The 13395-nt window shown below is 40.6% G+C and overlaps 1 protein-coding gene across 2 annotated transcripts in view; it reads left to right on the top strand.

Moving 5' to 3' along the window:
* The window catches only part of apbb2a (amyloid beta (A4) precursor protein-binding, family B, member 2a), a 34647-nt gene extending 21267 nt beyond the window's left edge, over window positions 1-13380 (top strand). Inside the window, exons 10-15 of one of the 2 annotated variants that reach the window (XM_079268615.1) lie at window positions 4490-4604; window positions 7191-7266; window positions 9637-9717; window positions 9806-9921; window positions 10049-10231; window positions 11153-13380. In XM_079268615.1, coding sequence (XP_079124741.1) covers window positions 4490-4604; window positions 7191-7266; window positions 9637-9717; window positions 9806-9921; window positions 10049-10231; window positions 11153-11329 — 748 coding nt within the window. In that variant the 3' untranslated portion in view covers window positions 11330-13380. The remainder of the gene's footprint in view (window positions 1-4489; window positions 4605-7190; window positions 7267-9636; window positions 9718-9805; window positions 9922-10048; window positions 10232-11152) is intronic. The other variant, XM_079268616.1, reaches the window with a different exon arrangement.
* Window positions 13381-13395: the final 15 nt, after the last annotated feature.

The following is a 13395-nucleotide window of genomic DNA, read 5'->3' as shown; positions in this document are numbered from 1 at the left end:
TATTTAACAATATGTTAGGAGAAGTTAGTTATACAGTCTTACAGTTACAACCGGCCCTTTGAGGGCGACCGTGACGCTGATGTGGCCCAGAGTGGAGATGAGTTTGACACCCCTGCTCTACAGCATTTTGCATTGTAGATTATTTTCTTCTTACATTTGTCATCAGCATTTGTCAGCCGCTTCTGATATCCCGACACCGTATTTGGTGGCTTTTGTGCAATTTAACAAATCGTAGATTTCAGGGATCTAAATGTATAACTGAAATGGAGGAATGCATCAGGCATTTAATGTCGAACTGAAAACCATGTTTCATTTTGTAAGGGTGGGATATTCTGTCAAGAATGCTCATGTTACTAGCACACACAGTGCTGTTGTTACTACTGATGGTTGGGTGATGTCAGAGCTGCAACTTTTCTCAAACCCAGTTCCCCATACATCCGCAGCCGTGACCTCATTTACTCTCCGAGTTGTACGCATCATCTCCAGGCGAGCCTGCCTCACAGCCATCAGGATCACGGATCAAGGAGAGATTGGTAGTAGTGAGTCAGTCATCCTTTATCCAGCTCTGGATGGAGCACAGAGAGGGAGAGAAAGAGCCCGAGTGGTGGGAGTATTGCTTTAGCTCATCTCTCTGCTTTCACACCTTTCATGTCTTACCTCTCTTTTTGCTCTCAATCTCTTCCTCCGCAATCCAGCCCCTAGTGAGTCTCGCACCTCTCTGCTACACTTCCACCTTTTCATTTTGGCTTTCTGGCCTCCTGCCTTTAACACTCCTGTCCTACCCCCTCACTTTCCTCCCAAAAACTCTCTCTACATCTCTGAGGTCTATGTGTCATTCATCTTCTTTTGTGAGTTGATTGGCTGCCTTTCCCTTTCTACCATGTGTCACCCTCTCCATTAACTGAGGTCAGGGATAACTGCTCCTCAATGCCACAAGTCTGCAAACAAGCCAACAAGTCTAATGTGCTTCTTTTTCTTAATTTCTTAATATAAAAGATTGCATTACAGCCAACATGTAGAGGCAGGGCACTGAGGTCATGTTCAAATCATGTCACACTCTAAACATTATGTATCTAGGGTTTCAGAAGGCTGATTCAAATTATTTTTTACATAAAAATATAAAATAATTAGTTATTCTCCACCACCAGAATCTTTTTTTTTTTTTTTTTTTTTTTGTAAATACTGTAAATTATACTGAGTTAGTTTGGTTAAAAATCTCTCAGGTGTGGGGTTCTGCAGATTCAGTCCCCTCTTTCATGCATCATTACCTACAGGGTTATACTGGCTTATAAATCATCCGACAAAGTGAACGACTTGACTTAATGACTGAATGACGACACCTGTTTTGTGTGATTAGCTCTATTAACGTTTTAAATCTGTGATCAGTCCTAAAGATGGCTTTATAATGTTACTGCTTTGTCCTTGCCTTTAATCAACAAGCTTATGTAATTGTATTCCAAAATCTCAATGCCTTGATATTGAAATGTTCAGTTTTCAGGTGCAAAGGCCAAAACAGAGAGAAAAAGATACATTTCCAGATGTTGCTCATTCTCAGTCTTGTGCTGTAAAAGTCAAATCAATGTGACCATGAGAAAACTATCGGTGTTTCGGGGAGGTAAGAGTCTGTCTCGGGTTTGAATCAGATGTGATGTGGTTTGTCCGTCAGTAGTAAAGCATTCGCAACACTTTCAGCCTGACACTCATATGCAAATAGTTGTGAAGAATAGAGAAAGAAAGGGGCACATTGCAGAGGTATGTGGAGAGCAGATTTTGGACCATTCAGAATTTCAACACTGAAATCCAATTTCACCAAAGTGACTGACAGTGAAGAAGGCATGTCTGAATTAGAAATGAAGTAGAATGGCAAGTAAATGGACTTGGAGCAAAGAAAATCATGAATGAAATTCAGACACAGAGAAACACAGAGAGAAAGAGATGCAGACACACACACACACAGACGGCTTCTTACGAAGTGGATCATCAAAGAATCAAAGAGAGTCAATGTTTGAATTAACCCTCTGTTCGTTATTCAGCTTGTGCCTCCTTTCTAGTGTTGGAGCGTCACAGACTATGCTATGGAAGAGAGCGGATGTGATGACTTACACTGTTGATATGAATCATTTTGTGTTGCATCTTTGTTCTTTTTTGGGCTTCTCCTGTTGTAGAAAGAAAAGAGTGTGAGTAGATGAGAGAGAGAGAGGACGATTAAAGAGTGAATGCAAAGGGGAGGATGAAAGAGAGATTGAGAGGAGGAAGAGGTTCAGGGAATGGGGAGTAGGGGGAGGGAAAGCTGCAGTAGCAACAAGGTGTGTGTGTGCGTGCGTGTGTGTGCGTGCTAGCTATGTTGGCACATCTAATAGAAAAGGTGTGCTGTGTCATAATGCAGTGGAATGCTTTAAGACACTGAAATGAAATGTACACAGACCTGAGCTCCAGCTACACTTACACACACACACACACAACATAAAACACACATCTCACGGGAAGACTGTAATTGAGGTGAAAGAGCATCGTGACTGTTTCTGACTCCGTATGTCGTGTGTATTAACGTTTCTCTTGTTTTTTTCTACTCCACCTTCTGCTCCCTTTTCATCTTTTGGCATAACACAATCCTGCCATTTTTCCTGTCTCTTAATTCAACGCCCCACTTTATTTCTGTAACTCATTCATTCTTTCCTTACTATTTCCTTCACCACCCTCCTTTCTTCCTCCTTGCTTCCTTCCCTTTTTTTCCCCACCTCCCTTCTGCTTCCCGGGACCCAGAGAAAGGTAACTGCTGTTTGTGGTGTTTTTCGACTGTGATCGCGTCTCTCTTTAGTGTTCAGAAAGCATCGTGCCAAACTCCCACCCCTCCTTGTGCAATCAACTCTGTCATCACAGACATCAAATCAGTGGCTTTGTTTCATCCAGAGTCACTGTTGCTCTGTACAGGAGTGCAGCAGCAACAACTAAAGGTCTAAATCACTGGTGTTAAATCATCAGCGAGCCCCGGGTTCTTTCCTATTAAGGGTTGCATGATGGTTTATAGCATTGTGATCCCCAAGAGGGGGTCCAGAAGTCATAAAAGAACCATTTGTAGTGAGGCAAGGCCACTCCTGCTGCATTGGTGACACGCTGTTTAAATGTCCCTGAACGAAGCGCACTAGATGCATACACACACACACTCACTCACACATCACACACACTCACATATCACATTGCACTTTTCTGGCTGCAGGTGCAGATGATTATCGACCCAAAGTGTGTTAAGCTGAAGAGACAGTCCGGATAATAGACTCATAAACACAAAGAGCCCACTGTGATGAATGCCATATTTCTGTTTGCGTCTAAGGTTATTTTGGTGTGTGTGTGTGTGTGTGTGTGTGTGTGTGTGTGTGTGTGTGTGTGTGTGTGTGTGTGTGTGTGTGTGTGTGTGTGTGTGTGTGTGTGTGTGTGTGTGTGTAAATGACACATATATCAATGCAACGTTTTCACATAAAATGGTAATGCTAATTAGAGCAGAGCGCCAACAAGAAACAGGTAAATACAGTATATTATGATGCAAAATGGGGTAATGATAATTATGTGTTTTCATTTCTTGCAATTCATCTTGCTGGGTCTTTGTTCCATTGTTGAACAGCTGACAACTCTTAACAGATGCAGAAGGACTTTTTTATGTTTGCAAGGAGTCCTGACAACACGGAATGAAGAAAATATGTAAATCCCACTCCAGTAGAAATGTTCTGATGAGGGGAATGAGAAAAAATGTGGGCTCAAAACCTGGGAGGGATTTTAAAATGGACAGCAATATAAGATATCGGATGTTTCAATTTGCTGATTATGCCAAAAATTAACCCTACAAACTCAAGAAAAATGCTGAAGGGAATGTAAACTACAAATTGGCAATCATATCCGCTCATATTGGCCCTAAGATAGGTGCCCTCTGGGAAGATGTGTTTAATCTTAATACGAAACAATGTCCAAAGATGATTCTCAGAGGAGTACGGTATTAGCAGGAGGCTTTGAGAGCAAAACTAAACTCTAGTTGCTGAAAAACCAAAGCAGCTTGTAGCTATTCAGTGTATTAACATGAAGTGGATAAAACCTTCCACATACAATATGTATTGAAGAAGTGTTATGAGATGGAACAATGTCATTAAGGCAAATTTACAAAGAGAAAGATGGGCCTGAAAAGGCAGTGAAAGTATTTATCATGTTTTGTTTTTTCTTAACCCTAAATATCCCTCAATTGTTCTCTCCCTTATCAGACACATATAAACACAACAGTTACCTCATGCTACATGCTACAATACATTATTTCACTTATGATGGGGGAAGCAACCTGCTTGCATGGTGAGGTATAATTACTGAATCATCTGTATTATTATTATTATCATACAGCAGAGATTCTTACTTGCTGCCCCTTTAAGGAAGCCATATGTTTGGTAAATCTGCTGCAGAGGTCCATCATGTTTCTTTGTTTCTGACGTGTCTTCTGTCCGTGTTTCAGGGACTTTGCCTACGTGGCGAGAGACAAGAACACGCGAGTGCTGAAGTGCCACGTGTTCCGATGTGATACTCCTGCCGCAGCCATCGCGACAAGTCTCCACGAAATCTGCTCTAAGGTGGGTGTCATTACCGTTGCTGACTCTGCATGAACGAGCTTGTCTGCTGCTCTGAAACAAGCTATCAAGCTTTAATCAGGGCGACTGCTGACGAGAGAATAAATCCTCTTCTCTGCTGTTACAGTTATCCACAGGTACATTTTAAGGTTGTAACTTAGATGCTATACTCCTACATGTTCCAAAAAAAAAGAAACTAACAGCCAGGAGTGCATCACACCTTTTCAGCAGAATTTCTGTTATCTTTTACTGGAGAAGTAAGAGCTGAGGAGAGAGATAGAGGGACATTTTAAGAGCCTTTATAGCGAGGAGAGGAGATACGATTTAGGTTACAGAGCAAGAAAAACTGTTTTCAGCATGTGTGTGAGTGTGTGTGTGTGTGTGTGCATATCTCTAATGCCAAATACCTGGTCAATTCAATATGGTAACAAGATATTTCACGTTTTTACGCATTGATGATCACATAACCCGAATCCATCAAAAGTTAGGCATCATGCACAGTGGATTATTGGATGCAGGAAAAAGTATTTTCAGATTGGCACCAGCTGGATGTTCCACGTTGTGAAACATCTTTTCTCAGCATGAAGTCTAAGACCCAATTTCCACCGAAATAACAACTCACCAAGCACTGCTTCATCTGAATGAACCTCCTACAGTGCACATCTCCTCCCACATGTGCACTGTGCTCACTGTACTGAGCACCATAATACCATAAAGGCCAGCAAAGCAAACATCAAGGTGAGCGCTGGTCGCCACAAAAAGAGGGCCCGGAGTTTTCAATGAGAGCATTCAACGATTGCAGATTCAAAAGAATTTGCAGATCCACAGACTGATTCATAGTACAGTGTGTCTAAAGAATCATGAAAAGTTTATTTTAGTATATTTTGTCTTACAGAAAAGTCACAGTATAGTAAGCCATAAAGCATTGTATAAGACAGTATGAAATAAAAGGCACAGTACAGTATGTCATAAAAATGTTGTAAAAAAGAGAAAGAAATGGAAAGACGTAACTCGTCAAACAGCGAAGTCAAATCTGAACAAGAGATATGAAATGAACACTGCATGAGTCACAGCGACAAACAATTTTATATTTATTAAAATCATACACACATGAATAGACTTTAGAAATGAATTTGAAAGATGTATATACACAGTATGTTTGGAATAATGGATTCAAGTTAAGATTTAAAAGCATATGAAATACAATATTATGTGATGTTAAATAATAATTGACATATCAGTCTTGTGATTTCTTGTAGTAAGAACTCTTTGGATATGCGTGATGCACCAATGTGGTGTGATATGGCTCACATAGCCTTCTGTCATTTAGACCAGTGTGACCTTGTAAAGGAGGAACGACAGATCTGTTACCTTGGAGGCTATTGACTCATTTATAAAGGAATGGGGTTTTTCCCATTTATTTGATCTTATCTGCCCTGAATTGAGGGAAGAGTGTGAATCGTCGCGTTTGTATTTCTATGTGTCTTCTTTCTCTTCACACAGCCTATTTTAAACACAGTGGTAGTTTTCTCTTTACTGCTGCGGAGAAACTTGGTGACCTGAGTCTTGCAGCTGTGCAGCACGCTGAGCGGGTTTTGTGTGTGTGTGTGTGTGTGTGTGTGTGTGTGTGTGTGTGTGTGTGTGTGTATATGTGCATGTGTCTTCTTCTTGCATGTTCCCCTGTGAGCAGAATTGCAGGCTCACCATAGACTGTGATTAATGACACCTACAATTAATCAAGTATCTGTAGCAGGAAGAGTGCAGCAGCTCAGTGCAGGGGCCATGCAGACTATTCAACACTTTTTAAAGAGTGTGTGCACTGCAGCAGAAGAGCAGAAGCAAAGAAAAGAGAGAAAGAAGACTTTTTTTAGAAGGGTGAATTTAGATATACCATTTGTACGGGAGGGTTTTAAAGGATAAGGCTGTTAATATTTAATATTTTTGTTAGTGTCATCAAATTCCACGACAAGAACAAAAACGTAAAAGCCAGAAACAGCTTATTCCTCTGTGCTATCAAGCTCCATGATTGTCCAACAACTGTTGAAAACACATCAGTAAGCTACAGCGCTGCACTGGGAGACATGTTCCTTCATGATTAAGACCCGTACTGTACAGTAGTTAACGCTGTTTCAATCCACGAACTCCGTGACGATAGCGCACTAAATCCATGGCTGAAAATAGTCCCCAATAAATACACAGTTTACTCCTCTTTGAGTAGCATTAGGTAACACCTACAGCAACTTAAAGCTGTTTGAGGAAATTACCCTTTTGCAAACATTCAAGTACATGTGACCCTTTTTTAAAGATTTGCAAATATATTAATGTTGGAAAGGTATTGAGAAAAATACATGTGCACTGTTGGGTTTGGACTTTTCATTGGAGTTGTTGACAGCAAAATTATAGAATTTCACCAGTCTTATTCAAATTGTGTTATTAACTCTTTGCTGAAAAAAACAATTTGTATGCTTATTTTATGTCAACCACATCTTTCTTTCTGTCTTCCCAATTCCCATTCTGATTGCTTCCCTCTTCTCTCTTTTTTTTCTTACCCTCTTGTCTCCTCTTTATTTCCCCTCCTTTCCTCTCTAGATTATGGCTGAAAGGAAAAGTGCCAAAGCTGCAGCTGGCAGCTCCTCCCAGACCGGCTCCGATGTACCCCTACAAGGTATATACACACACACACACACACACACACACACACACGCACAAATCTTTTTCTTTGAATCTTGTTCTTTTGTAGTTCCCTCATGAGAGAATTGGATTTGTCAGCCACATGCTATCTTCCCTGCCGTGGTTTCTTGTCTCACATTACAGCAATTCTCCACATCTAGAACCATATATATGTGTTTTCTTAAAAATGACCTTATCGCCGCAGGAGCGACTGTGAACATTCACTAACAAAAAAGGTAGCGGCGTTTGGTTCAATTACACACAGATAATGCTGACTTCAGAACAACTCCTCGCTCTACAATCGCTGAGCTTTATCCTCCCGGCGCTAATTCTATTCACCATTTCCTATTTTGCGAAGTCCCTCCGCTGAGTTCCTCTCAGTCCCAAGTAATTATAGGAAGAAAGAAAGAAAAAAAGCGCCAGCACAATTCATCCTCCGCTGTATCTTCAGCTGGGGTGTGTATCTGCTGAGCGTGAGGGAAAGGAGCTCCAGCATCAGAATATAAAAGAACTATATCGACTCTTCACTTCCAGAGGAAGTTGACCTCATTAAAATCCAATTAGTGTTTGTTTCAGGCGAGGCCTGGTGCTCCACGGCACTCATCTCAACCACAGGATCAAAGAACTTGTTGGCGAAACATCCCTCACATATTTTAAAGCTATTACTTGCTTGAATTATTCGTTTTTTAACTGAAAGACCAGTTGGTACCCAGTGAGAGGCATCCTTACAGTGGATAGACCATCCAGTGAGCTCTGGAGGTCCATTCATTGCTAAGCCAGTGGATGGAACACAGTTCTTGTTCTCGCCTGGATTAGATCTCTTCAGGGTGGCTGGGAGTGTGCACGATCCCCTGTTGGGACACATTTTAGGAGGTTAGCGCCCAATGATTTGGGATGAGCGCCAACACCAGCATAATGGCCGTGCTGTCCTCATCGGATCTGGCCTGTCTGAGGTCGACTTTAAATATGGAATTAATGTACGATAACCCCTTAGTCATCATTTATTTAACGACTGTTTTCAGACCTTTAGCAGTTCAAACTGAATGACTGAGATATTAGGGCCTCTAATATCGTGGAGTACACTGATGAGGGGAATCCAGGTGAAAGCCATTTTCCCTGATTGATTTCCCTCATTCAGTCCATAGCGATCACATGATGAATTGTTAATCTCTGTACTCAATAATTAAGATGTGGATTGTGCAAAATGGGATAAAACTCACAAAAAAAGGGGGGAAATGTCATATGTTGGCTGGTTTATCTCTTTTTAAAGTTTAACTTCACTGACCTCAAGTGGTTTAACTTCTCACCTTGCTGAGATGAAGTGCAGGTGTCCTCCATTATGTACATTTTTTTAAATGATTATAGCATCTTTCAAATTATACACATGTTGGCATTTATCGGTGCAATTTGTAACACACCTGTGTGATACATTTTTGCATCTGGCCTTTTGATATTCAAACATATTGTGGGGATTTTGTGTTAATGAGTGCAGACAAAAGCTCCCGGCCGCACTTAAACCAGAAACATTGCAGCACATGGTCAGCACATTGAACTCCAAATCAAAGTCAATCAAACAGTTACATATATAGTTACATATATATATATTTACATTACAGATGTTAATTGTATAAATGCCTTCTTTACCCACTGAAGTAAATGTATCCTTCAATAATAATGACCATTTCATTAAGACTCAATAATGATCAATTCCATGTTGCAATAGGACCTGCTTTTTCAAAACCATGTTGACGATAGCGACACAGCAAATAGTTAATAATTAATGTAACTATTTTGACGGGGATGCTTGTGCCATTTTTAGTATTGTGCAGAATTTTTTATAATTTTGTCTATTAGCACATTAGATGATTAACAATCTTTAAACTGTGCAGTTAAGCATTTAACCAATTTCAGCGCTTGGCATTTACCATGTCAGAGGTCATCTCAAGCTTACACTGCTAATTGCATGGTGTGTCCTCTCCATCCTTTCTGCCTTCAGGCCAGTGTAAACAGGCACAGCTGGGTTTTCATGGAGAAAAATCTGAAATTCTTCATGCTCGTGTGTGAAAATATTTTTCATGCCCTAATCATGTCAGCAGCACACTAAAATATTAAAATATTCACAAGTGTTTGTTTGTGTCCTAAGTTCAAGCCAATTATCATGTGTGGACTTTACGTTTGGAGCTTTGCGTTAGATGTTGTCGTGTGATCAAATTGCCTGCGGGTGGTGTGTGTGTGTGTGTGTGTGTGTGTGTGTGTGTGTGTGTGTGTGTGTGTGTGTGTGTGTGTGTGTGTGTGTGTGTGTGTGTGTGTGTGTGTGTGTGTGTGTGTGTGTGTGTGTGTGTGTGTGTGTTTTCTTTATCTGCAGAGTTTCCCTTGCCAAAGACTGAGTTGGTGCAGAAGTTCCATGTGCTGTATCTGGGTATGACATCTGTAACTCGCCCCATAGGTAAATCTGAACTAATGCTAAAAAGCACATGTCGTAACACATCATGCACTTGTCTCACTGTTCAGGCTCTCCTGTGTTTTGTCCTCAGGTATGGACGTCATAAATGGGGCCATAGAAAGTCTGGTGTCCTCCACAGGCAAAGAGGACTGGACTCCTGTCATACTGAGTATTGCTGACACCACTCTGGCTGTCATCAAAGAAAAGGCAAGGGACCTTTTGTTGCTGTCCTCAGGAGTAACAGATGAATTCAAGATGCTCGTAGATTAGAGAGAAAGATCTAACCGAGCCGAGTTTAACACGGATTTAATTCTCCTCTTGGATGTGTGTGCAGGAAGAGGAAGAAGAGGTGTTGGTGGAGTGTCGAGTCCGTTTCTTGTCCTTCATGGGCGTGGGACGAGATGTGCACTCGTTTGCCTTCGTTATGGACACTGGGAGCCAGCATTTCCACTGTCATGCGTTCTGGTGCGACCCCAACGCAGGCAATGTGTCTGAGGCTGTGCAGGCAGCATGCGTGGTAAGATCTAATCTATTTTATTATGAAATGATGATGATGTATTGTCACAATTATGAAATGAATATTCAAAGGTTTTGTATTTGAAGGAATAGTGTAGTGTTGATGAGAACCGCTCATCGCTCGTTGACTCCAAGAGTTTGGTGTTAACTAAAGTATATTCAGCATCCAGCAGCAAATGTGAAATGCAGTCAATGAGCTGTGGCCTTTAATAAAAGTGTGCTGCGGAGGACATGCTCGACTGAGTCTGCAGAGCCCTGAAACTCCACCTCCACTGCTGCACAGAGCGCTGTCGTTTGTCTTTATTCAAAGTGTATTAGTAATAAACGTGTAGTGTGTCCAAATTACACCAACTTCAACACTGCACATCCACACACACATACAATACATTCATTTTGTATTCCTTTTTATAGTATTTCGAAAAAAGCAAAAAAAACTCATAGTACCGGTATGTCAAAAAAAAGGCATAAAAGCATACATGACTTTTATTGATATACTATAATATGTTTTTACCCTTTTCGACATACTATACTATGAATTTTTTTTTACTTTTTTTGACATCTACTATATGATTACTTATTGTGATTTTTTTAATATGCTGACTGTACTGTGACTTTTTTAACACTTTTTTATGACTTTGTCTTCATACTATGCTATGACTTTTTTATGAATTTTGTTGACATATTATACAATGACTTACTTTTTTGATATACTATTGCATGTCTTTCTATGAACTTTCTTCTACATACTATACTATAGTATACTACTAAAACAGAAAATAAGCGAATATCCTAAATTTGTTATTTGACTATTCCTTCAATAAATGACCTAAAAACTGCAGGTAAAACACGTCTTGCATATATTTTATTTTTTTTTAACCCTAAAATCAAATGATGAATTAAACCATATCCTCCTCTTTCTCAGCTGCGGTACCAGAAGTGTCTGGTGGCACGGCCACCCTCCCAACGTGCTGGCTCCTCTTCCTCACCCTCTGCGGACACGGTGACCCGCCGGGTGACCACCAGTGTGAAACGTGGAGTCCTGTCTCTCATAGACACTCTGAAACCCAAGAAACAGCCATCTGAACTCCCCCAGCAATGACCGCCACGAGTGACCACAGCACCCTCCCCAGCCGCTGCTGGACGCCACTCACACACGATCGCCACAGCAACACCTAATCAGTACCAGCCATGGTAACCGACGATGTACATATATGTTAACAAACACCACCGCAGATGAAGAGAAGAAGAGCGATTCTCCAGTAGGCTTGATGATAAATAAAAATAAAAAAAATGACAAGAAAACTCATGGCTTTCATGAGGCGGAATGGAAAATCTGGTAGCACTGGTTGATCTTTGAACGCCGCTGTGTCCGAGTGGAAACCACCTGCAGGCTCCATTGGCCTTCACTGTATGTGGATTTCTGGGCTGGATTGATTACTTGATCAAACACTCTACAGACAGAATTCAGGATAACCTAAAATAAAAAGATACAATTTCTGTTAACACTGTGGTTTCTGGAACCACTCACTGGTTTACTCCATTTTCTTTCATGCTCTGTCCCTTCCTGTAAAAACCATCATCGGCACAGTAAGAGCACCTGACTGGACGCCTGAGACGACACGCTACAGGAGCCGTCCAGGACAGAGAAGGTGTCGACTTGCTGTCGTGGGATTTTAACAGGTGAATAAGAAAAGACCAGAAAGACGAGGCCCTGCTAACATGCTCTCCCCCACCAATATGGCATCACTTCGATGTGTCTGACTTGAAACGAGCTCAAACTTAACATCTCCATTGAGGATGAATGAAGTGATTGTAATGATAACGTGTATGTAAATGATTGTATGTAGGAAGACAGAATGTAGGGCACACAACTTGTAGATATGAGGGAGAGATGGAGTGTGGGACAATGGGCTTTGTTTTGCATGTTTTCGTGATGAGATGTGTTTTATGTTGATAGGGGTCTCAGTAAGAAGAGTGGTGAACACACAAAGAATAGATGCTCTTAGCACAAGTCATTTCAACATTACCATTACTGCATTTACACTGGCACAAAAAACTAAATCTGGCCCATTTCTGACCCGTACCTGAATAGAATGTTACTCTCTACCCCATTTACAGAATCACAGTTTAGGATGTCAGTCAGATTTTTACATTCTGTTTCTTGATGGATGAGTAGATCAGCAAAAGAAAGGTAACCGTTTTTAATGTATTTTGAAACTTTTAATTTGTTAAGATTGTACTTTTTTTGCATAGATTATAGAAAAACTGAGTTTAAAAGCTCGAGAATGTTACATTGCCTATCTTCAAACTTTACAATTTCCTCAGGAATCTTTATGCATACACCCAAGATTTATGTGTTAGCAAGAAATTCCAATCCCAGGCTTCGTCTGGCAGATGTTAGGCACTCAAGGCTATATGAGCAGTGGTACATAATAGTGTTCGCCCATCTTGGACAGTGTGGAAAACATCAAATCTGTGCCATACAGTAAAGGTTAACTCTATTTCCTTTTCTTCAGTAAACCAACAAGTCTACTCCCACTCACAAACAAAACACACACACACACACACACACACACACACACACAAATATGCACATAGAGGAGTAAAAAAAAAAGTCTGCTGTCACTGCTAATAAAACCTTTACACTGCTCCTATGGCTCATATCTACAACCTGCACTCCACATGAACTCTGTGAATGCAGTCTGATCTAAATGAGAAGAAGAAAAAACAGACAAACACACACACTCAAAAACAAACAAGAAAGATGCTGTAACTCATTTCAGTTCTGTTCTTCACTCATCTCTACACCATGTAAATGTAATCGGTTGTGACAATAAATGCATTACCAAAAGAAAAAAAGAGTAGCTTCTTAAATTTCCTTCAATTTTGCAGGTCAGTGGAATGTAATGCAGTAGATATTTACCATGTAGTGGCCCAGCTCCAATGCAGTTGATTAGATTCTGACTGTGGCAAGGCCGCTCTTTGTGACACATGAAGACCAGTAATCATGGCTCTAGATCACTTAAGGTGACTTTGTCCACATGCTCTATGTAATTTGGCAGATCAAAAACATTGCATATATGTTAGTGTTAGATTTAGATACTACTGGCTTCATTTAAGTAAGCATTTGGCACAACAAGTTAACTTGTTTTATATGTGTATTGG

The sequence above is a fragment of the Melanostigma gelatinosum genome (genome assembly GCF_949748355.1).
Source record: "Melanostigma gelatinosum genome assembly, chromosome: 5".
Classification (NCBI taxonomy): Eukaryota; Metazoa; Chordata; class Actinopteri; order Perciformes; family Zoarcidae; genus Melanostigma; species Melanostigma gelatinosum.
The sequence above is the reverse complement of the archived record's forward strand: the minus strand, read 5'-3'. Positions and strand labels throughout refer to the sequence as shown.